The 22,620-nt window shown below is 52.2% G+C and overlaps 1 protein-coding gene across 2 annotated transcripts; it reads left to right on the forward strand.

Annotated features, from left to right (window-relative positions):
• The first annotated feature begins 1,342 nt into the window (after positions 1 to 1,342).
• On the forward strand, positions 1,343 to 15,063 carry JOSD1 (Josephin domain containing 1). Of its 2 annotated transcripts, none has more exons than XM_075574034.1 (5): positions 1,343 to 1,546; positions 3,348 to 3,911; positions 5,237 to 5,365; positions 6,266 to 6,460; positions 12,250 to 15,063. In XM_075574034.1, the coding sequence occupies exons 2-5, from the start codon at positions 3,730 to 3,732 to the stop codon at positions 12,368 to 12,370; spliced, it is 627 nt and encodes a 208-aa protein (XP_075430149.1). In that variant the 5' UTR covers positions 1,343 to 1,546; positions 3,348 to 3,729; the 3' UTR covers positions 12,371 to 15,063. The 2 variants fall into 2 exon arrangements, with proteins under 2 accessions (XP_075430149.1, XP_075430150.1); XM_075574035.1 differs by having other exon boundaries at positions 1,344 to 1,502.
• The last annotated feature ends 7,557 nt before the right edge of the window (positions 15,064 to 22,620 follow it).

The following is a 22,620-nucleotide window of genomic DNA, read 5'->3' on the forward strand; positions in this document are numbered from 1 at the left end:
GGAGAAGATCGGAGACTCGGCTGGCAGGCTTTTCAAAAGTGCTCAGTGTGGAATAGCTCTGCGCTTGATGGAGAAGCGCCAGAGAAGGCCGCCGAGTGGAGACATGTGTGGGAGCAGATAGGAGACACGGCTGGTGGGAGATTCAAAAGTGCTTTGTGTTAAAGAGCACACATAAGCACTGATCTCAGCGGAGAAGCGCCGGACGTGAAGCGGACAGGATAAGCCTTCTGAAGCATGCTCCTGCACCTAGTTGAGGCTAGGCTAGAGACTTCCCCAATAGACCTCCAGTTGGTGAGTGTATATTGGTATAGTGTATTTTGTGTGTTTGCTGGTTCGCCAGAATAAACTTACATTTATTGTGTCCTGTCTGGTGATAGTGATCCCGGTGGTAAAAGGTGTTAAAAGTTCTGGTCAGCCGTGACAGGGGGCTTATGTATTTTATGTCTTTGGAGGGGGTGTTTTTTTTAATATGTATTGTAGGTGGGTGTATTGGGGGGGGGGGCGGGGTTATTTTGCACCAATTTGTACCATTTCATATCTTATTTCGTAAAAAATGCTGGGAGGGCACTCAATCCCCAAATCCCTCCCCAGAATTTGTTTACAAAATAGAATATAAAATGGTGCAAACTTGGAGTAAAATTTAGAAAAAATTGACATAACTGTGTGATCATTTATAAATAACATACATCCCCACCGAATTTTTTGAGCGTGTGGCATCTTTCACCATTGTGTCCAGTATTTTTGGAGAAGCCACCTGGCAACCCTAGGCTATACCGGACATGTCCAGAGAGGTAATACCGAACACGTACATGTCCAGTATTACTTCTAATTATTTACTGGACAGTGTCCAAATACAGGACAGTCCGGTTCAATACTGGATACCTGGCAACCCTAGCGCCCGCCTCACTCTGGACCTTTTGCTGATTGTAGACAATGCTGTTTATATGTTTATATGAAAATAGATATGAATAAATACAATACAAAATAAAATATATAGGCAATTTATATAAGGAAACAATATTTTGGGGTTGGTCACATGTCTGATTGAAGAACATGGGTTTCTGGTGCTGAAAACGAAGGGGTTAACCTGTAATGTTGCAATAAACATTACAGACTAGATGACAAATATACAGGGCATGCGGAAGTGAGTGAGAGTGCGTTCCAAGAAGTGGTGGGTGATGCGTTCCAAATCTTGTTCAAACAACACAAGTTCTCATCACCAATCAGCGCTCTGAGCCGAAAGCGAGGCTTGGAACACATGCGGCCGCCCCTCTTCCCTCTAGCCAACCAGCGTGCGTTGCCATGTGACGTAAGGGAGGGCCTGCCAATCAGCGGGCACAGGAGGCGCCAGGGACTGAGCTGATGAAATGCTGCGGGCAGCGGTGACGTCACGGTGCTCGCAGGCACCACGGGACGGACGTCGGTGACGTCGGGAGCAGGTTCCGTGACGTGGGCTCGTGGCTGGCGGTTGCTAGGAGGAAACCCGATACAGGAGGTGTAAAGTGAGTCCTCCCCCCGGAGGCCTGACCCCCCGGACCCGAGAAATGTAAGACCCCCCCCGGTTGAGACCTGACCCCCATTCACAGAGACCAGGGAACCCTAACCTCAGAGATGTGACTCTCCACCATAAAACCTCACCATAAATCCACCGGAACCCCCAAACCCCAGGGATGATATTCACCAACCTCCCCTAAAACCTGACCCCATGGAGCCCCCAAACCCCAAAGATGTGACCCCAAACCCCACGGAGCCCCCAAACTCGAGATGTGATTCCCCCTCCCTAAAACCTTACCCTAAATCCCACGGAGCCCCTCAACACAAGTTGTGACCCCAAACCCCATGGAGCCCCCCAACCCCAGAGATGTGACCCTAAACCCCATGGAAACGCCCAATCCCAGAGTTGTGACCCCCCCTAAAACATGACCATAAACCCTACGAGGCCTCCCAACACCTGAGATGTGACCCCCCCTAAAACCTGACCCTAAACCCCACAGAGCCCCCCAACCCCAGAGATGTGACCCCCCTAGAACCTTACACTAAACACCACGGAGTTCTCCAACCCCAAAGATGTGATCCCCTTCCCTAAACCCCACAGAGCCCCCGAACCCCAGAGATGTGACCCTGAACCCCATGGAGACCCCAACCCCCAGAGATGTGACCCTAAACCCCATGGAGACCCCCAACCCCAGATATATGGCACTCCTAAAACCTGACCCTAAATCCCATGAAGTCTCCCCAACCCCTGAGATGTGACCCCCCTTAAAACCTGACCCTAAACCCCATGGAGCCCCCCAACCCCAGAGATGTGAGACTCCCCTCCCCCACAAAACCTGGCCCTGAATTCCAGGGACCCACAATCCCCAGAGATGAGAGCCTCTACTAAAAAAAAAGGATCCTGAACCCCCACGGCCCTCCCCCCAACCCAAGAGATGGCACCATCACCCCAAAAAACAACTCCAGGGACCCCCCCCCCCCCCCCCCAAATCCCAGAGATGTGAGACCCTCTATCCTGCAACCTGACCCTGAAGCCCAGGGATCCCGACCCCAAACGTAGTGATGAGTCCCTCCCTAGAGACCAGACCCTCGCAGACATGCTTAGGGACACCCCAACCCCAGACACAAACCCATAAATGTAAGACTGAAGCCCAGACACCCCTCGAACACCAGAGATGTAAGACCCTACAAGACAGCTCATTCCCAATTAGACAAACCAGAGACCCCCCTCCCTCTAGAGACCGAACCACCAGTCACGGATAGACCAGGGACCCCCAACCCCAGAGATGTAAGCCCTGCATAGACCTGATCTTCAATCCCGGACAGGCCAGAAACTGGACCCTAGTTCTAGAGGTCTGACACCAATAACCAAGTGTGACTCCCCCACCAACCCCAGGGATGTAAGACCCACATAGAGACTGAAACTTCAATGCAGTCCCCCCCTATCCCTGACATGATTCCTTCTTGGAGACCAGAACCCAAATGTGAAGCGTGACTTCCCACCCCTCCCATTACTGAGACCGGATCACCGCCAACCCTACAGTCCTGGTGGTTCTATCACACCAGCCCCCTGAATATCACTACAGGCAGTCCTCGGTTATCCAACGGGAATCCGTTCTGGAAGTAGCGTTGGATAGTGAAACCGTTGTAAAGTGAGTCCCATGTTAATCAGTGGCGGTGAGCGTTGGATAACGCATTCAGGCGTTGGATAACGCATTCCGGTGTCGAAAAACGTCCCACAGGGAGGCATTGTAAAGCGTTGGATATGCCATTCGTTGTAAAGTGAAATGTTGGATAGCGAGGACTACCTGTACATTGTTTCTAATCATTTTGCATCACCCCTTTCTCGGCAGGACCCAGAGCATTTCCCTGTCTTGCACCTCCCTCATCCACGCAGAAGTTAGAAACCCTTCTCAATGAACTTCAACTGATTACAGAAGTACGAAGAACAGAGGGTGATGGAGGAAAAAGAGAGATGTGGTAGACACCTTCCTATTTTGTGACCGAAACGCTTCGAATTACAAGTCTTCTAAGTCTTCACACCGTGAAGAAGACCTGGTCAACCCTCACTGTGATACAGAACCAGCTTCTCCCATCTGACTCCAACAAAGACTTCAGCATGGGATATAAACTTCAAGGTCCACACTAGGACAACCACTTCCCGGTCACATTGAAAGGACTCCTATAGCCTTCTTCAGCCCTGCCACAGCCACACCCCAAATCTCCTCCTCCACAATGAGCTGCGTGCCGTGGAAAGGTGACAAGGCGAAGTCTGGCGTGGAAACGCAAGAGCCTCTCCCACCGCAGATTTACCACGAGAAGCAGCGCCGGGAGCTGTGCGCCCTACACGCCTTGAATAACGTCTTCCAGGATGCGGGCGCGTTCACACGGGAAGCCCTTCAGGAGATATTCCAGAGGTGGGGGGAACGGATACACTCGGCTCACGGAAATACCTTACGTGTGTTTTGCTTCCGTATCGAGTCTGGTGCTGATCACGGCACTGGGGTTGGCGAAAGGCTCTGCAGAGCCGAGCCCAGGATCTAGGATCTGCGTAGGATCATTCTCGGCAGAATCCCAGAGTTACGATCCGTCGTTCATATTACTGGGGAGTTTTCTGTAGTTCAGTCTCGGGCGTCAGGAGTAGGCCATATTTGATTAGGGATGTAGTGTGCCATTCAGAGATATCTAATCCCATTGTCTTCCACTTGTTCTGGAACAGGGGTCTCCAACTCCAGTCCTCAAGGGCCACTAGCAGGTCAAATTTTAAGGATATCCCTGCTTCAGCACAGGTGACTCATTCTCCGTCTGAGCCACCTGTGCTGAAGCAGGGATATCCTTTAAACCTGACCCTTGAGGACTGGAGTTGGCCGCCCCTGTTCTAGAACAACACAAGCCTTTCCCCTTTTCCATATGAGTAATGGGGAGAAAGGACGGGTTTGTGCTAAGAAGTGGCAGCCAGAGAGATTAGTAAATGAATCTCGCAGCCTTTAAAAACATCACAAATCCAAGATCTCGGCCCATTTTATTTTGCGTTGTGTTGTATGGCTTGTACTCGGGTTTTAATATGGTCACCTGCTTTTAACCCTTAACCCCTTACATTTATTAAACAGTGGTGCAAAGCGGGTTTAAATGTTGTTGTTTTTTCTTTGTTTTTTAATAGATGCAAAATAAGGAGATTTAAAAAGGAAAAAAAATCATAATTTTTCTTAAAGCTGGTTATTTGGGTGTGAAAACAAAATGTCCTCTCACCCACTGGTTAAGACGCCGTGTGCAGTAGTTGGCTAGAAGACTTCACTTAAAGCTGTAGTCTTCTGTAACTACCCACCCGTACCTTTTATAACAGCATGTGAACCAGGGGGTCGTCTGCTGCTGAACCCCGCTATTATCAGCTCTGGGGACCCCTGTGATACTCACCGGTGGTACTTCTGGGTTCTTTTTAACGGGAATCTGTAACCGATTGCGGCTTCCTAATATCCCACGGGATCGGCAAGCTTTGCCAGCCATTTCCTATAGGGAGCACAGACCCCGGTAACTAAACTGATCTGACAAACCAGGGGGACTCCGGAGCTGAAATAGCACTGGTCATTTTCTGCGTTCCCACGTGTTGGTCTGGCCAAGTGGGACTGCTGCTTTAAATGGCCAGGGATGTTGAACTGTGGTCTCAGAATGTAAGTGGCTGTAATGATGATCAGTGACCGGGGCATACGACAGTAAGGTCCTCTCTCTTGTCACCGCCTCACAGGTTGTCCCCCAACACTCTGGTGACCCCACACAAGAAGAACGTGCTAGGAAACGGGAATTACGACGTCAACGTGATCATGGCCGCGCTGCAGACCAAGGGATACGAAGCCGTGTGGTGGGACAAGCGGAGGTACAGACCCCATACTGTGTCACCGAGAGCATGTGACGGTCCCTCTATTTTCATAGTCACATTCTATATAGCCACAATACACAATAGACTTTCAAGGGTCAGTCTCTCCTAAGACCAGTGTACTAATGGTAGTGATATGGTTAAGGGGTCAGTCCCTTCTAGGACCACGGAGTACTAATGACAGTGACATGTTTAATGGGTCACATCTGTGTCATTGCAACCCCCTCCTGTAATTCTGCCGCCTTTTTAGGTCTTTTTTGTAATGATTTGTGACGGTCGGTACGTAAACGTGGTGAGCTGAGACATGGGAGGGGGTTGATTGCTTTTGGCCGTTCCCTTCTGTCTGTGTCCAACAGGTTTGCAGAGGTAAAGGTTCCCCTCTTATCTGTATTGGTTGTTTGACACGATGGGCTCTGGGTAAAGAAACCACGTGATTGACAAACTTCCCCATTCAGAGGATCCTGAAGAAAAAATGCCTAATTTCCAAAGCATGGTTACGTTTGTTTTAGAGTCTTACATTTGTGTTAATATATTTGTTTTTAAGGTCACCTACCAGGGATTGCACTCGTTAAACCTTACAAGAGTATTGATAATTATGCTGCTTATTTTATTTTACAAGAAACTGACACCTTTAGTGCCCTATGAATATTTTGTAGGGGTAGATTGTGATCTGCACAGAAGGGGAAGGACCCCCGCAACCCCCTCCCCTTCAGCTGCCGTCCTGAAAATGACTTCAGGATCATGTGATCGCGATGGAGCATCGGTTGCCCAAATTCATACCCGTAAAGCTGGTCACTGGCATTTGGCTCATTTTGGTCAGAGGAGCCGCGTTAGAACCGCTCCGTTTAGGTTACATGCGCCTTTGTAATGGGTTACGCGCTCTCATATCCTCCCGTTTAGGGACGTCGGCTTGATCGCCCTCTCCAACGTCACCGGATTCATCATGAACCTCCCGTCTAGCCTCTCCTGGGGCCCCCTAAAGCTCCCGCTCAAGAGGCAGCACTGGATCTGCGTGCGGGAGGTGGGAGGCTCCTACTACAACCTGGACTCCAAGCTGAAGAGGCCGGAGAGGATCGGAAGCGAGGAGGAGCTGAGGTACGGGGCTCGGGCGGGGCGGAGGTACGTTGGGGGGCGGAGGTATGGGGGTGGGGGGGCGGAGGTATGGGGGTGGGGGGGCGGAGGTATGGGGGTGGGGGGGCGGAGGTATGGGGGTGGGGGGGGCGGAGGTACGGGGCTGGTGGGGGCGGAAGTACGGGGTTGGAGGAATGGGGCTGGCGGGGTGGAGGAAAGGGTCTGGGGGGAGGGCGGGTGGAGGTGTGTAGCTGGGGGGAGGGCGGAGGTACGGGGCTGGGAGGGCGGGCGGAGGTGCGCGGCTAAGGGGGTGGGCGGAGGTACATGGCTGGGGGATTGGGCGGAGGTATTGGTTGGCAGAGGTGGAGGTATGGAGCTGGGAGGAGTCTAAAATGAGGTCTGCTGCCACTTGTGTGATAAGCGTGTGGCACACGTTACCATTGGCAGTACGCTCTATTATTGCACAAGTGGTAGGTGACGCCGACTTAACACCTTTAGTGCCGGGAAGTCCTGCCACTTCCGTGGCCATGGACCTTTCCACCATACGAGATCACGTGACCGCTCTCCTGAGCGCCCTCGCGATTGTGTCCGCGGTTATACACAGAACCTTCCATTTAGATCAGCGCGAATTACGAGCGCCCAGAGAAAATGAACACAATTCCATGACATGCAGCGTACGTTATAAGGGCCCGCAGCGTGGCACCCCCAGCGTGGCACCCCATCACGTACCCTGTACATGTATAGGTCATGGGGGGGTTCGTGAATTACTAACCCCTTCACTGCCAACGGGGCCAGCAAAGCGTCGCAAAGCAATGGGCTGAATATAATGTGCTGCAAGCGCACTGCCTTTGAAGTGGGTGAGGCCGGTCCCCATCTCCGTGTCGTTTTTGAGTTAGTAGAGATGGGCGAAATTTTGCCAAAGTTTCTGATCCGCCGTGCTTTCCTTTAAAAATAACCCTGCCCGAGAATGCACTTCCGCCTCTCGCCACTAGAGCTCGCTTCAAGGAACTTTATAAAGTTTGTCCAGAACCTCTCCTGCTCTCTCCTCCCCTCTCCTCCCCTCTCCTCCCCTCGCCTCCCCTCTCCTGCTCTCCTCTCCCCTCTCCTGCTATCCTCTCCCCTCTCCTGCTCTCCCCTCTCCTGCTCTCTCCTCCCCTCTCCTGCTCTCTCCTCCCCTGCTCTCTCCTCCCCTGCTCTCTCCTCCCCTCTCCTGCTCTCTCCTCCCCTCTCCTGCTCTCTCCTCCCCTCTCCTGCTCTCTCCTCCCCTCTCCTGCTCTCTCCGCCCCTCTCCTGCTCTCTCCGCCCCTCTCCTGCTCTCTCCGCCCCTCTCCTGCTCTCTCCGCCCCTCCCCTCTCCTGCTCTCTCCGCCCCTCCCCTCTCCTGCTCTCTCCGCCCCTCCCCTCTCCTGCTCTCTCCGCCCCTCCCCTCTCCTGCTCTCTCCGCCCCTCCCCTCTCCTGCTCTCTCCGCCCCTGCTCTCTCCGCCCCTCCCCTCTCCTGCTCTCTCCGCCCCTCCCCTCTCCTGCTCTCTCCGCCCCTCCCCTCTCCTGCTCTCTCCGCCCCTCCCCTCTCCTGCTCTCTCTGCCGCTCCCCTCTCCTGCTCTCTCCGCCCCTCCCCTCTCCTGCTCTCTCCTGCTCTCCCCTCCCCTCTCCTGTTCTCTCCGCCCCTCCCCCTCCTGCTCTCTCCTCTCCCCTCTCCTGCTCTCCCCTCCCCTCTCCTGCTCTCCCCTCCCCTCTCCTGCTCTCTCCGCCCCTCTCCTGCTCTCTACGCCCCTCCCCTCTCCTGCTGTCTCCGCCCCTCCCCTCTCCTGCTGTCTCCGCCCCTCCCCTCTCCTGCTCTCTCCGCCCCTCCCCTCTCCTGCTCTCTCCGCCCCTCTCCTGCTCTCTCCGCCCCTCCCCTCTCCTGCTCTCTCCGCCCCTCTCCTGCTCTCTCCGCCCCTCCCCTCTCCTGCTCTCTCCGCCCCTCCCCTCTCCTGCTCTCTCCGCCCCTGCCCTCTCCTGCTCTCTCCGCCCCTCCCCTCTCCTGCTCTCACCGCCCCTCCCCTCTCCTGCTCTCTCCGCCCCTCCCCTCCCCTCTCCTGCTCTCTCCGCCCCTCCCCTCTCCTGCTCTCTCCGCCCCTCCCCTCTCCTGCTCTCTCCGCCCCTGCTCTCTCCGCCCCTCCCCTCTCCTGCTCTCTCCTCCCCTCTCCTGCTCTCCGCCCCTCCCCTCTCCTGCTCTCTCCGCCCCTCCCCTCTCCTGCTCTCTCCGCCCCTCCCCTCTCCTGCTCTCTCCGCCCCTCCCCTCTCCTGCTCTCTCCGCCCCTCCCCTCTCCTGCTCTCTCCGCCCCTCCCCTCTCCTGCTCTCTCCGCCCCTCCCCTCTCCTGCTCTCTCCGCCCCTCCCCTCTCCTGCTCTCTCCGCCCCTCCCCTCTCCTGCTCTCTCCGCCCCTCCCCTCTCCTGCTCTCTCCGCCCCTCCCCTCTCCTGCTCTCTCCGCCCCTCCCCTCTCCTGCTCTCTCTGCCGCTCCCCTCTCCTGCTCTCTCCGCCCCTCCCCTCTCCTGCTCTCTCCTGCTCTCCCCTCCCCTCTCCTGTTCTCTCCGCCCCTCCCCCTCCTGCTCTCTCCTCTCCCCTCTCCTGCTCTCCCCTCCCCTCTCCTGCTCTCCCCTCCCCTCTCCTGCTCTCTCCGCCCCTCTCCTGCTCTCTACGCCCCTCCCCTCTCCTGCTGTCTCCGCCCCTCCCCTCTCCTGCTGTCTCCGCCCCTCCCCTCTCCTGCTCTCTCCGCCCCTCCCCTCTCCTGCTCTCTCCGCCCCTCTCCTGCTCTCTCCGCCCCTCCCCTCTCCTGCTCTCTCCGCCCCTCTCCTGCTCTCTCCGCCCCTCCCCTCTCCTGCTCTCTCCGCCCCTCCCCTCTCCTGCTCTCTCCGCCCCTGCCCTCTCCTGCTCTCTCCGCCCCTCCCCTCTCCTGCTCTCACCGCCCCTCCCCTCTCCTGCTCTCTCCGCCCCTCCCCTCCCCTCTCCTGCTCTCTCCGCCCCTCCCCTCTCCTGCTCTCTCCGCCCCTCCCCTCTCCTGCTCTCTCCGCCCCTGCTCTCTCCGCCCCTCCCCTCTCCTGCTCTCTCCTCCCCTCTCCTGCTCTCCGCCCCTCCCCTCTCCTGCTCTCTCCGCCCCTCCCCTCTCCTGCTCTCTCCGCCCCTCCCCTCTCCTGCTCTCTCCGCCCCTCCCCTCTCCTGCTCTCTCCGCCCCTCCCCTCTCCTGCTCTCTCCGCCCCTCCCCTCTCCTGCTCTCTCCGCCCCTCCCCTCTCCTGCTCTCTCCGCCCCTCCCCTCTCCTGCTCTCTCCGCCCCTCCCCTCTCCTGCTCTCTCCGCCCCTCCCCTCTCCTGCTCTCTCCGCCCCCCCTCCCCTCTCCTGCTCTCTCCGCCCCTCCCCTCTCCTGCTCTCTCCGCCCCTCCCCTCTCCTGCTCTCCTCTCTCTTGCTCTCTCCGCCCCTCCCCTCCCTTGCTCTCTCCGCCCCTCCCCTCCCTTGCTCTCGCCCTCTCTCCCATCCTCTGCCCCAAACCCCATGCTTCAGGTTCTGGACGTACTTTATAAAGTTCAGCGAAGCGAACTCTAGTGGTGAAAAGTGGACTTGCACGCTCAGGAACGCAAGTATAATTTAATTGATCTAGCGCCAACAATATACGCAGCTCTTTATAATATTAAAATCAATACAAGGTCCATAAATGACAAACAACGGGGGTAAGCCCAACAGGTAAACGACAAGTCTAAAGGGTACCCTGCCCCAAAGAGCTTACGATTGAAATGGTATATCTGGAGGCTTCCAGAAGAGGGTTCCTCGAGTAGGGAGAGAGGAGCGACAGAGGCGGCTATAGAGGTAAAAGGTGCAAAGATGAGAACCTAGGGCTGAACGTAAGAGGCAAGTGGGAGTGTAGCAAGAGATCAGAGGTGAGATATATGGAGGTGCAGAGGGGTGTAACGAGAGATCATAGGTGAGATATATGGAGGTGCAGAGGGGTGTAACGAGAGATCATAGGTGAGATATATGGAGGTGCAGAGGGGCATTAAATGTATGGAGGAGAATATTGTAGTTTTATACGGACATTAATAGGAAGCCAGAAGAGAGGGGGGGGAGTGAGGTCAGGAGGTCGGAAGCAGATGCGCGCCTAGAAGAGGATTCGGGCAGCAGCATTTAGAATGGACAGTAAAGCAAAGATGTGAGGCAGGAAGGCCAGATAAAATGTTACCTTAATCCATACGGGAGAGAGCGAGGGCATGCATCAGTGTGTTACTGGTAGTGGGACCTACGGAAGGGGCGTATCTTAGCAATTTTGCGAAGGAAAAAGCAGCAAGCTTTAGTAACATTGTTTATATGTGCGGGGACGGGTCCGATGTAACCCCCAGACAGCGTGCGTGCAAGACGGGGGTACAGTAGTGTTAGTGGCTGTGATGGAGAAGAGAACAATGGGACCAGGCTTGGGAGGGAATAGGAGAAGTTCTGCCTTACCCGTGTTAAGCTTGAGACGAAGGGGCCACCAAGTCAGGTGTACCTACCAAAAGAACGGTGAGAGGGAGGAGAACCGGGATGCCAAGAGTGAAGAATGTGCAGGAGAAGAGGGTGATCAACAGTATTGAAACCTGAAGTGGTCCATAAAAATGGGAAATGGAGTAGTTTCAGATTTGGCAATATGGAGGTTATGCGCTGGCGTGTGGAGAGCTGTTTCTGTGGAGTATGCTGTGCGGAAGCCTGATTGGAGAGGGTCAAGTAGGTTCTGGGAGTTGAGAAAGTGAAGTATACGTAAAGAGGCGATATTTACGTTCCAGGAGTTTAGAAGCGACAGGGTCATAGTTAGAAGGGGAGATGGGGTCTACGGCAGGGGTGCCCAGCTCCAGTCAATGACTGAGCCACCTGTGCTGAAGGAGGGATATCCTGAAAACCTGACCTCTTGGTGGCCCTTAAGGACTGGAGTTGGCCAATCCTGGTCTAGGGTGATTTTAATAGGTCTAAAAAGAGATGGAGAAGTACCAGAACATAGAGATGAGTTAAAGATGTTAGTGAGGATGGGGACCAGGAGAGAGGCGAGAGATTTCAGGAGAAGGGGGGAATAGGGTGGAGGCTGCATGTGGTGGAAGTTGAGAGCAGCAGAAGAGACTGCTTCCTCTGTAACTGGGGAGGAGACAAAGGTAGATGGAGGAGGATTAGGAAGGAGAGTGTAAAAGGGACGGGATTTCATTGTGGATAGCTTCCACCTTGCACTTAAAATAATGGTCAGTCTTGGGGTGTAATAGGAGTAGAGTCTGGTGTGGGGGAGGGCAGAGACAGATTAGAGGGAACAAAAAGAGCAGAGAAGCAGGACAGGAGGAATATCAAGGAAATCGGCCAGATAGTGTGACTTCCTCCTGAGGCGTTCAGCGGGAGCGCACAAACTGCACACGTGTGTGCTTAGCCAGGGTTGTGGTCTGTACTGCCGTGTCTGCGTACAGGAGGAGCATACTGATCAGGAGATGTGGCTAGGACGGTGTCGTGTTGTGAATGCTTCCGACATTTTTGCGATGAGAAACTTTGACACTTTCACCCGTGTCTACTGGTTAGATTAGGCAAGTCGCTTTTATCATCAGTGCTTCAGGCACTACAATTAGATTGTAAGCACTTCAGGACAGGGACTCGCTGTGCGTGCACTGTGAGTGCTATAGAATAAAAATATATTATATATAAATTAACTGGGGTTCCCAAATGTCCTGTTCGGGTGGTGAGCTTTAAGACACTACTGTTTGTATTTTGAAAGTGCGTGTGCGTGCGCGTGCGCGTGTGCGTGTGTTATATGTAATTTATTTTTTCTCTACTCAGGAAATTTTTACGACATCAGTTAAGAGGCAAAAACTGTGAGCTGCTCTTGGTGGTGTCTGAGGAGGTTGAGATTGATCAGCGCTGGCGGACTGACCTGAGAGCGACCTCATCAGACTCTTGATTTTCTTTATATAATTTTTTGTGCTCATTCACTACAATTTATACGACCTGTTTTTGACAATCTCTGTTCTGGGCGATGTCCCCACGCCTGCGACCCCCTTCTCCAGAAAAGGGCCATGTGAAGCAGGATCAAGGTGCTTTTTTCCCTTTGTTCTGACTGTGCAATATGGAGGAGCAGGCCAAGGGGGGGATTCTTGATCTGGAGCTTCATCTCAGCGGGGTCTGTGCAAGCAAAGCAACAAGAGGGAAAGAAAGTGTGTGCGGAAGCATGTGAAACTGGCTGATGAGGCTTTGGTTACACAAGTGTCGAGATACCATGATATGATGACTCTGTTAGAGCGGTGCTTTAGGAATGTGCTTTCGGACAATTGGGTGCTCAGATTGGTGTTAGAAGTGGGATAACAGTAGGCCTTGATCAGTGTTCTGTTGATGGAAACGATGCTGAACGCAAGGTTTTGCTTTCCTGGTGCGAACAGTGGGTCTACTTTATAGAAGTTACTGGTAACTTCTTGTAATGAGGGTGGTGGATGTTTTCTTGACATGGAATGCCTGCAATTTGTTGTTGGCCCATGTGAAGAGGCAAAATGTATGTGCTGAGAATACACCATGGACTATCCCTGACATAAAACCAAACAGCGGTCTCAATTATTTTTAATGCAAGGTGGCAACCCTTTAGCCTCAACCCCTTGAAAGCTGCCCAGCCATTGCTGACTATAAGAAGCTCTTCGTCAGAGAAATGCTTTTTATTTGATGCGAGCTGTTTGACCCTCACTTTCACAAGATTTATAGCAAAAGGGGCACTTAATTTTCCGTTAAAAGGGTCTTTGTCTATTAATCTGCAGTGCTGGAGGTTCACAAAGATTTGCTTCCCTAAAACACCACCATAGTACTTATCGTTGCATGGAATCTAAGCTCTGCCACTCTAGGGGAACATTGGTGTGAGAAGTGGGATCACCATTCTTTTTAATCTCTGTGATAGAGTACATAACCTGGTGTCCGCAATGCTGTCCCGCCTTTTTATGAACGGATGTAATTGTTTTCATCAATTGTGGGATTCTGACGTTGGTGCCACTGACCCATTCCCGAAAAGTCACCTTCCACCAACCAAAGGGTTGTGAAGCGTATATCTAATAGTGTTGTGCTGTCCTGCATTACATTTTGGGGCCGCCAACCTTACACATATCTCAAAATTCTGAAGCACGTGGAAAGCTGAGACAAAGGGGAAAGTGCTTTTACTTTATAAGAACCCCAATATATGTAAGTGGGGCTGCACTATACAGCTCTGTTACAATAGGTGAGGAGTGCTCTTTGGTGTTTGAAGTGGGACTAAGCCAAGCTCTGTTACAAGAGGGGGAGCACTTATCTTTGCAGACAGGTGGGGAGGGCCCTTCCAAACTAGAGTAGTCCCACAACTACTCATCGGCAACAAACTCTAAGACCCTCAGGCTGCCAATCACACAATGAACCTATTTTGCATGAGGCAGAGAGGAAAGTCTCTGCTCATCTCTATGCTATGACAGGGCTACCCACTTCTGACCTTTACGCCCCAGGGGAGACTCGGTCTCTGGTGCTGTTCTTCTGACCATCTTGTCAAACGCTGTTGAGGCAGCGCGGGCGATTGCAAGCCCCTCTGGCAACAAAAGGGTTTATTCATACAAAAGCGGTTCTCCCGTCTGATTTAACAGATGCTCGAGTTTTTCTGTGCATGCGTACCCGGAGTGAGAAATGCGTCGGGACTAAGGCGCACTATTGCAATGCTGGGGTTGCCAATGATGTTTGTGCTCTCTGAGAATGAGCTGCTTGATCTCACTGTGTGCCCTACCGCCCCCACCATCTAATATGGTACAACGCACAGTTACCGTTGCATTTCCTGCCACCCAAGTAAATGCAGTTAACGCATCTGATACCCCATACTGATCCAAAATCTGTAACCAGTGTGGAACCACCATCAACATTTTGTTCATGGTAGGCCACATTTACTAAGCAGTACCAAGTTATAACAGTTGGCTGTTTGCACCAGTAAATGGGCACGGGTGTCCACTGACCACAAGCCTGGGAGATTCCCAATAAAGCAAAGCAGAGACCTCACAAAAAATGCAACATTGATTTTATTTTCATAATTTGAACCAGGGGATTCCTTGCAGCTGGACCAGTCCATTCTCCGCTCAGAGCACACCCCGGTTCCTGGGACAATGACCATTTTGGGTGTCGTGGATTCCATGGAGGTTTCAATATTTGGCCTGCACGTCATGTGAGATTTGGTGGCTTTGGTTCCCCAAGAGGGGGTATGGGTGGGTACCCCAGTAATTATCTCGGGGATTAGGTGTTCAGCCCACGGGAGACACCCTGGTTCTAAGTTGAAAGTGCTGCTTTAAATGCATTGCAGGTGTTTGGTTACCACCATTCAAAGCCCTGCTAGTGGTATGTATCTGATGCTGGGTATGCCACACTAGTGGGTAACTGAGACGTGTTAGAAAGGATGAGGTGATCAGAATGTAGGAATAACACTGTTACATTCTCCCTCATTAACGTGTTCAGGAATCAGCAGAAACGGAGACTCGAAAACAAGGTTTAAAAAGAAAAAAAATGTATAAAAAAAAAAAAATCTTTTTATGCTATTTTTTTGTGCTATTTGTTTACAGAGAAAATGTATTTTGTTATCCAAATATGAAATAAAGCAAGATTATAAAAAGACTGTGGCGGTTTGTTCCATGTGTCAGATAGCTTGATTTTTGCTGGGAAGGAAACAGTCATTTACATCAGGGGGTTGCAAGCCCTTAACGTTCTGCACATATAAATGGTTCCAATGCTCAGTGTTCGCCTCCTGGTGCTGGATGCATTTCCAAGCGATTCCATCAAAGTCCCATAACCCAGCGGTTTCCAACCTTTGTTACACTGGGCTTCCCCTGCTAGATTATTTGTTCTGTGAACCCGTAATTAATCTTATTGCCGACTCACCAGACTATCGCTAAGAAACTATATCACCGATCCCAGGCTGTTTGGTGTCCTGAGCTTATGGGGGGGAACATGCTTAATAAGGCCCCAAACTGCCACTCAGTGTGTCCAGACGGGGGGGGGGGGGGTATAGCTGTCACTCACTGCCATCAGGAAGCTGTGATGTCACCCAGTGCAACTTCCTATTGGCTTATGTGACCGGGCTTTAAACTACAGAAGATACCAGCACCCCCTAAGGAGGTAAGTATCTCTTGAAGTAGGGGGTCAGCTGCAGACCCCCCCCCCCCCCCCTACCTGCTTCAATCCTGTTTGGTTTTTTTAATAAAAAATTTTTCAGGGGGGCGAACTCCAAGAGCTACCAGGTACAGGGGACATCCCTGCTTCAGCACAGGTGACGGTCATTGAGCCACCTGTGCTGACGCAGGGATATCTTTAAAACCTGACCTGTTTGGTGGCCCTTGAAGACAAATCCGCCCCCATCCAATGCAGGGGTGGCGTAACGCCAAAGGAAGCAGATTTATTTTACAAATGTTTGCCCTTTTAACTGTGTAGCTTCCAGAGGGACCAGCAAATGCATTTCTTTCCCCTGGCAGTGAAGGGGTAAAATGTGCTAAACTCATTCAATCCTAAAAGTGCAACCTCCCCATCTCTGTTCAAAAACAGTGTGACATATGTTGGTTCCCTTGCTGATCACCCTGTGACTTGATCAAGCACACTACATATGGATGAAAGGAGCAGTTCCTCCTACACGTTTATAGCTCCCGATGTGCAGGGTATGAACCTGGAGTCCCGCTAAGCCAAACGCCACTATTTTCAGCTCCTGAGATACTTTACCAGTGAAGTTACCGGTTTAAATCTACCCTCCGGGTAAACAAAATGGCTGCCAAATCCTGGACCAACAGTGACGGCCCGCTGTTGGACGGCCATTTGCAGTAAATCCCCCTTTACAAACCCGGGAATAATATTGGTAACTTCACCAGTATCTTGTAAATGGGGGGGAACCCCAGAGCTGAAAGAGAGTGCGGTTCCTATCCTGTAGGAAAATCGAGGCACGTTAGGGTGGATTGCGCCTTTATTGTAAAATGATGCTTCAGCCTTCGCAGTTTTACTTAGAAGATCTAACTGGTAAGTGTGAGTCAGCCATATATTATACAACACCCCTTTACATCTCAGCCCTAATCTCTCACTATACACCCCTCTGTCCCTCCTTACATCTCACCCTAATATCTCACTATGCACTCCTCTGCCCCTCCTTACATCTCACCCTAATATCTCACTATGCACTCCTCTGCCCCTCCTTACATCTCACCCTAATATCTCACTATACACTCCTCTGCCCCTCCTTACATCTCACCCTAATATCTCACTATACCCTCCTCTGCCCCTCCTTACATCTCACCCTAATCTCTCACTACACACCCCTCTGTCCCTCCTTACATCTCACCCTAATATCTCACTATGCACTCCTCTGCCCCTCCTTACGTCTCACCCTAATATCTCACTATACACTACTCTGCCTCGCCTTACATCTCACCCTAATCTCTCGCTATACCCTCCTCTGACCCTCCTTACATCTCACCCTAATATCTCACTATACCCTCCTCTGCCCCTCCTTACATCTCACCCTAATATCTCACTATACACTCCTCTGCCCCTCCTTACATCTCACCCTATCTCACTATACCGTCCTCTGCTCCTCCTTTACATCTCACCCTAATATCTCACTATACCCTCCTTACATCTCACCCTAATCTCTCGCTATACACTCCTGCTCCTCCTTACATCTCACCCTAATATCTCACTCCTCTGTCCCTCCTTACATCTCACCCTAATCTCTCGCTATACCCTCCTCTGCCCCTCCTTGCGTCTCACCCTAATATCTCACTATACCCTCCTCTGTCCCTCCTTACATCTCACCCTAATATCTCACTATACACTCCTCTGCCCCTCCTTACATCTCACCCTAATATCTCACTATACCCTCCTCTGCCCCTCCTTACATCTCACCCTAATATCTCACTATACCCTCCTCTGTCCCTCCTTACATCTCACCCTAATATCTCACTATACCCTCCTCTGCCCTTCCTTACATCTCACCCTAATATCTCACTATACCCTCCTCTGCCCCTCCTTACGTCTCACCCTAATATCTCACTATACACTCCTCTGCCCCTCCTTACATCTCACCCTAATATCTCACTATACCCTCCTCTGCCCCTCCTTACGTCTCACCCTAATATCTCACTATACACTTCTCTGCCCCTCCTTATGTCTCAGCCGATTGGTGGGTTAACATGCAACATTCAAAGAGTTACATACAAAGTATTAGATTGAAAAGGTCACAGTCAACTTGCAACATTCCTCCTCAGCACAGAATTAACCCCCTGGTCCCTGAAGTGCTGGAACCAGGCTACACAACACATAGATATATACATAACACAGATATATCACTGACAGGTAGGGGTAATGGCGGACTTAACCTTTATTAAAAGCAGTCACATCTACCCCTACCATCACACCTCCGGCCCCCCACCCCCTTATGTGGAGAGCTCTGGGGTAGCGACCCCAACAGGTTGATCCCCAAGCACGGCGCTTGCAGGTCAGAGCTTAGCTGGCCCGGATCGTCCTGCCGGGAAAGTCCATCGGCATTGCCGTGCTCACTCCCCTTCTTGTGCTGTACGGTGAAGTCATACTCGTGTAGGACCAGCCTCCACCGCAGCAGCTCGGCGTTATCCCCAGAGACCCACTGCAACCAGCACGGGGGATCGTGGTCCGTAATGACCGTAAAAGGGCGTTCATATACATATGGCTGAAGTTCCGGAGAGCCCATACTATGGCCACGCGCTCCTCGATCGTGGCATAAGCAGCCTCCCGATCTAATAACTCGCAGCTTAGGTACACGATTGGGTGTTCAACCCCATCGGCACCCACCTGATTCAATACTGGACGGAAGCCAAAGTTAGAGGCATCGGTCTGAATCAGGACCCGCTAGTCATAGTTGGGAACTCATGAACTATACAAAAGAATTAACCGTTCAACCGCAATATCAATGTAGGATGCTGGAAGTGACCAGTATATCAGAGGTGCATAAAGAGGGAAAGAGATACATATATACATAAATGATCCCCAAAGTGGTCACAAAAAGTCCTTAGTAATTTGCACTCAATCCAAGTAGGAACAATAGGAGGAGCTGCTAGAATTGGAGTGTTTGCTAGAGCAGCCTTGAGAGCGGAGAAGGCACTCACCCTCCGGTGACCAGGTTACCGTGCGAGGGAGACGCTTCTTGGTCAAGGGTTTGGCCAGGGCACTGTAGTGGGGTACAAACTTCGGTAATACCCAGAGGTCCTCAGAGCTGCTAGCACCTGTTCCTTGGCCTTGGGAACTGGACGCCCCACAATGGCTTCCACCTTGGCGGGCTCAGGCTTGAGATGCCCCCCGCCTACCCGGTGCCTGAGGTATACAGCCTCTGCCATTCCTATTTGGCACATGGCCGGCTTTAGCGTCAACCCGGCCTCTTGGACCCTGGCTAGGACCGCAGCTACATGGGTAAGGTGGTCAGCCCAGGAGTGATTAAAGGTGATAGCGTGTGAAGACAGAGCACATGTAGCGCTCATGTAGTCTATGTATAGTTTATAGCTTGCAATACATTTTGAGCTGCTATTTTGCCATTTTGAAGTTGCCTTGGATTTTTTCCTCTCTTCAAAGTTGGAAGTCGCTGGCTGTGCTCGGCCTTCACACGCTATCACCTGGATCTTCTGCTCGGATGGGTTGCACGCCACAGAGGCTATGAATGTCCCCACAAGTTAACAGGTAAAGGCCCTAGTGCTCTGTAATTCTTCCTGTTCATACTGGACATTGCTTTATGTACTAATACTGATTGGGTGGGTATTGGTGGGTCAATCTGTGTGGTTGTCAAGTGGACCCCACTAGGCACATACCCCTCTCAGTTATTGTCCGTGATTACTCTATGGACATTTTATTTACATCTGGACACTGATGGAATATATGCTTATTAGATAGAACCAGACCCGATTGATGAGCACCACATTCAACCACTATTTGCAGGAATTATTAAAGACTGCCAGGTCATCTGGGTAAGCCCAGGCATACCCCTGCATTTCCTCCAACAGGCGATTAACCAGACGCTGGAAGGTAGCCGGCACGTTCTTCATCCCAAATGGCATGACCAGAAATCCATACAAGCCACTCGGGGTGATCAAGGCCGACTTCTCCCGCACCTGCTGGGTCAATTGGATCTGCCAGTACCCCCGGCTCAGATCCATGGTGGTCAGATACTTTGCCCCGGCGAGCTCGTCTAACAGCTCATCCATCCGGAGCATGGGATAGGCATCAGACACGGTCTGGGCATTTAACTGCTGGTAGTCCACACAGAACCAGGTGGTTCCCTACCTTTTGGGGACAAGGACCACTGGCGAGGCCCAGGGACTCTGCGACCTGGAGATCACCCCCATCTTCAGCATCTCTGCAATCTCCTTTTCACCTCCACAGGCACTCTGTGTTATGGAGGGGCTTCTGATCACCAGTGTTGACCGAATAATCGGTGAGGTTAATCCCGACTTGTCCGTGAACAGACCCCCATACCTCCATAACAACTCTCGTGCCAGCTCCCGGAGGCATAAGCTGGGACCCGATGATGTCTACCGCCACCCGCTAGAAGGGTTCCCCGATCACAGGTAGCAGTCTCAGGGGGGCCTGCGCCCGATCGCATTGCCGCCCCACTCAATGGCAGGTATAACAGGTGCGGCAGACTGCCGATGCCTGCTGTGATAACCTCAGCCAGTAGAAAATCTGGGCAGCCCGGTATTTGGTTACTGTTTCCGGTAACAAATGAGAGATAATACCGGACATGTGTGCGGGGGGACGACGACATGTATGTGTGCGGGGGGGGGGGGAAGAGGGCACATGTATGTATGCAGGGGGAGACATGTATGTGTGCGGGGGGGGGGAGGGGGAGACCGGTGGCCGGTATGATCTCTCCGGGCTTAGTAACCAATCGCGGGATTTCCCCAGAGAAGGGAGAGAGCAGGGCTGCTGCTGCTATTGGGCTGGGCAGTTTCCTTCATCCCGATTGGCTGCATTACATAGCAGCAGCCAATCAGGAGGAGGTGGCAGAAGCCTGGGGGTGGGTCCAAAGAGCAATAGAGCGGAGGAAAAGCTCGGAGCTGTGTCCTTTGTCCTGTGGGTATTTGTATTTCTCCTGTTTTGTGTGTGTGTGTGTGTGTCTTCCCTGGCTGTCCTGTGGGGTGATAATGAGAGGGAGGAGGGATGAGAGGATGAAGGGAGGGGGGGGTGAGAGAATGAAGGGAGGGGGTGAGAGGATGAAGGGAGGGGGGTGAGGATGAAGGGAGGGGGATGCGAGTGGATGAAGGGAGGGGGGATGAGAGGATGAAGGGAGGGGGGTGAGAGAGGATGAAGGGAGGGGGGATGAGAGAGGATGAAGGGAGGGGGTGAGAGAGGATGAAGGGAGGGGGGTGAGAGAGGATGAAAGGAGTGGGGTGAGGATGAAGGGAGGGGGGTGAGAGAGGATGAAGGGAGGGGGTGAGAGAGGATGAAGGGAGGGGGTGAGAGAGGATGAAGGGAGGGGGGTGAGAGAGGATGAAAGGAGTGGGGTGAGGATGAAGGGAGGGGGTGAGAGAGGATGAAGGGAGGGGGTGAGAAAGGATGAAGGGAGGGAGTGAGAGAGGATGAAGGGAGGGGGGTGAGAGAGGATGAAGGGAGGGGGGATGAGAGAGGATGAAGGGGGGATGAGAGAGGATGACGGGAGGAGGTGGGAGAACGAGAGGGGTGGGAGGGTGAGAGGATAAGGGGAGAGAGGATGAGGAGGACTGCAGGTCAGTTATTTATAAATGATCTGACCATTACAAAATTTGTTCTAAATTTCACTCCAAGCGTGCACCAATTTGCACTATTTCATATTTTATTTCCTAAAAGAATCTTCAGAAGGGCGCTCCCACCCACTCCCACCCACGACTCGCCAGGTCTTTTATGAAACAGAATATAAATTGGTGCAAATTAGTGAATACTGGAGTGAAATTTAGAAAAAATTACGTAGTCAAGTAATTTATAAATAACATTCTTCCTCACCAACGATTCTCGCGCGCGTTGCACCTTTCACCATTGTGTCCAGTATTTTTGGACAAGCCACCTGGCAACCCTACTCGTACAGGTAACCTCCCCAATGCCCCGCTAGCAGGATCACATGAAAAAAGTGCAGCAACTGTGCCCGGTACTTACTAGATGCCACCAACTGACGTTTGGCAGTCCATGGTTTGTCCAGAGCTGCTGGGGCATTTCCCGGTGTGAGTCCATGGCGCTACAGGATCCACTCAGATCCAGGCTCGGAGGACGGTTCAGCAGCACGCTGCCTCATTCCCTCCAAGTTCACGTCTGTCCTCACGGCATCCTGGCATGCCTGACTGCTCCGGCCCACTTGCCATCACACAGTCAGGGATATCAGTCACAGTCAAGGCAGGCTCCGCTCGTCTTACCTGGTCAACCTCCTCCGGAAAGTCCATGGCCGGAGGCCCCAAGGTCCAGGGAGCGATGGATTCAGTGTTGGGACCAGGAACTACAGCTGATGCTGGGTCGGGATCCCGCCGATTCTGGCTCCGAGTCACTGCGGCTACAGCTATGGCATCGTCCTTATCAAAGCCAACCAAGGTCATTGCCCAACAGTACAGCAGCATCTAAGTCGGGCAGAATGGCGACATCACAGATGCCTTGTCCAGCGCCCCAGTCCAGGAACACACTGGCTACTTGGAGGGATTTGCTACCCCCATCCGCCAGGGTCACCCTCATCCCCTCCCCGGGTAGAAGTTGCTCTGGCCTGACCATATCAGACTGAACCAGAGTAACAGAGAGAAAGAAAAAAACGGAGCACTATTTCCAGTGCTGACGAATCAGCAAATAACAACAAGGATTCGTTCCCATAAAAATAAAGCTAATTTAATGGATCAAAAATAACGAACAAAACACACCAACGCGTTTCGGACTATGAATAGCCCTTTATCAAGGTGATATATATATATATGGGTTAATTCTTCCTAACATCATTTCATTTTACTGCAGTCTCTTTTTTTAGAGCACCATACAACATTTTTTCATATTGAACCAGAGTAACAGCAGTGCCGGAATCCAGCATACCGGCAGTCACCCGGTTCCTAACGGTCACCGGTCGGAGGTGCTTAATCCAGATGTCAGTGAGACCAAGCCCGATCGTGGAAACCTGGGGTGCTGTTTCGGCTGGAACAAGGGGGTTGGTTGCTTTGGTCACTG

This window comes from Ascaphus truei, chromosome 17 (assembly GCF_040206685.1).
Source record: "Ascaphus truei isolate aAscTru1 chromosome 17, aAscTru1.hap1, whole genome shotgun sequence".
NCBI lineage: Eukaryota > Metazoa > Chordata > Amphibia > Anura > Ascaphidae > Ascaphus > Ascaphus truei.

Coding starts and splice junctions, on each gene's coding strand:
- JOSD1 (XM_075574034.1), top strand. CDS start 3,730: ATGAGCTGCGTGCCGTGGAAAGGTGACAAGGCGAAGTCTGGCGTGGAA. Junction 3,912..5,236: donor CTTCAGGAGATATTCCAGAG/GTGGGGGGAACG, acceptor ACCGCCTCACAG/GTTGTCCCCCAACACTCTGG. Junction 5,366..6,265: donor GTGTGGTGGGACAAGCGGAG/GTACAGACCCCA, acceptor CCTCCCGTTTAG/GGACGTCGGCTTGATCGCCC.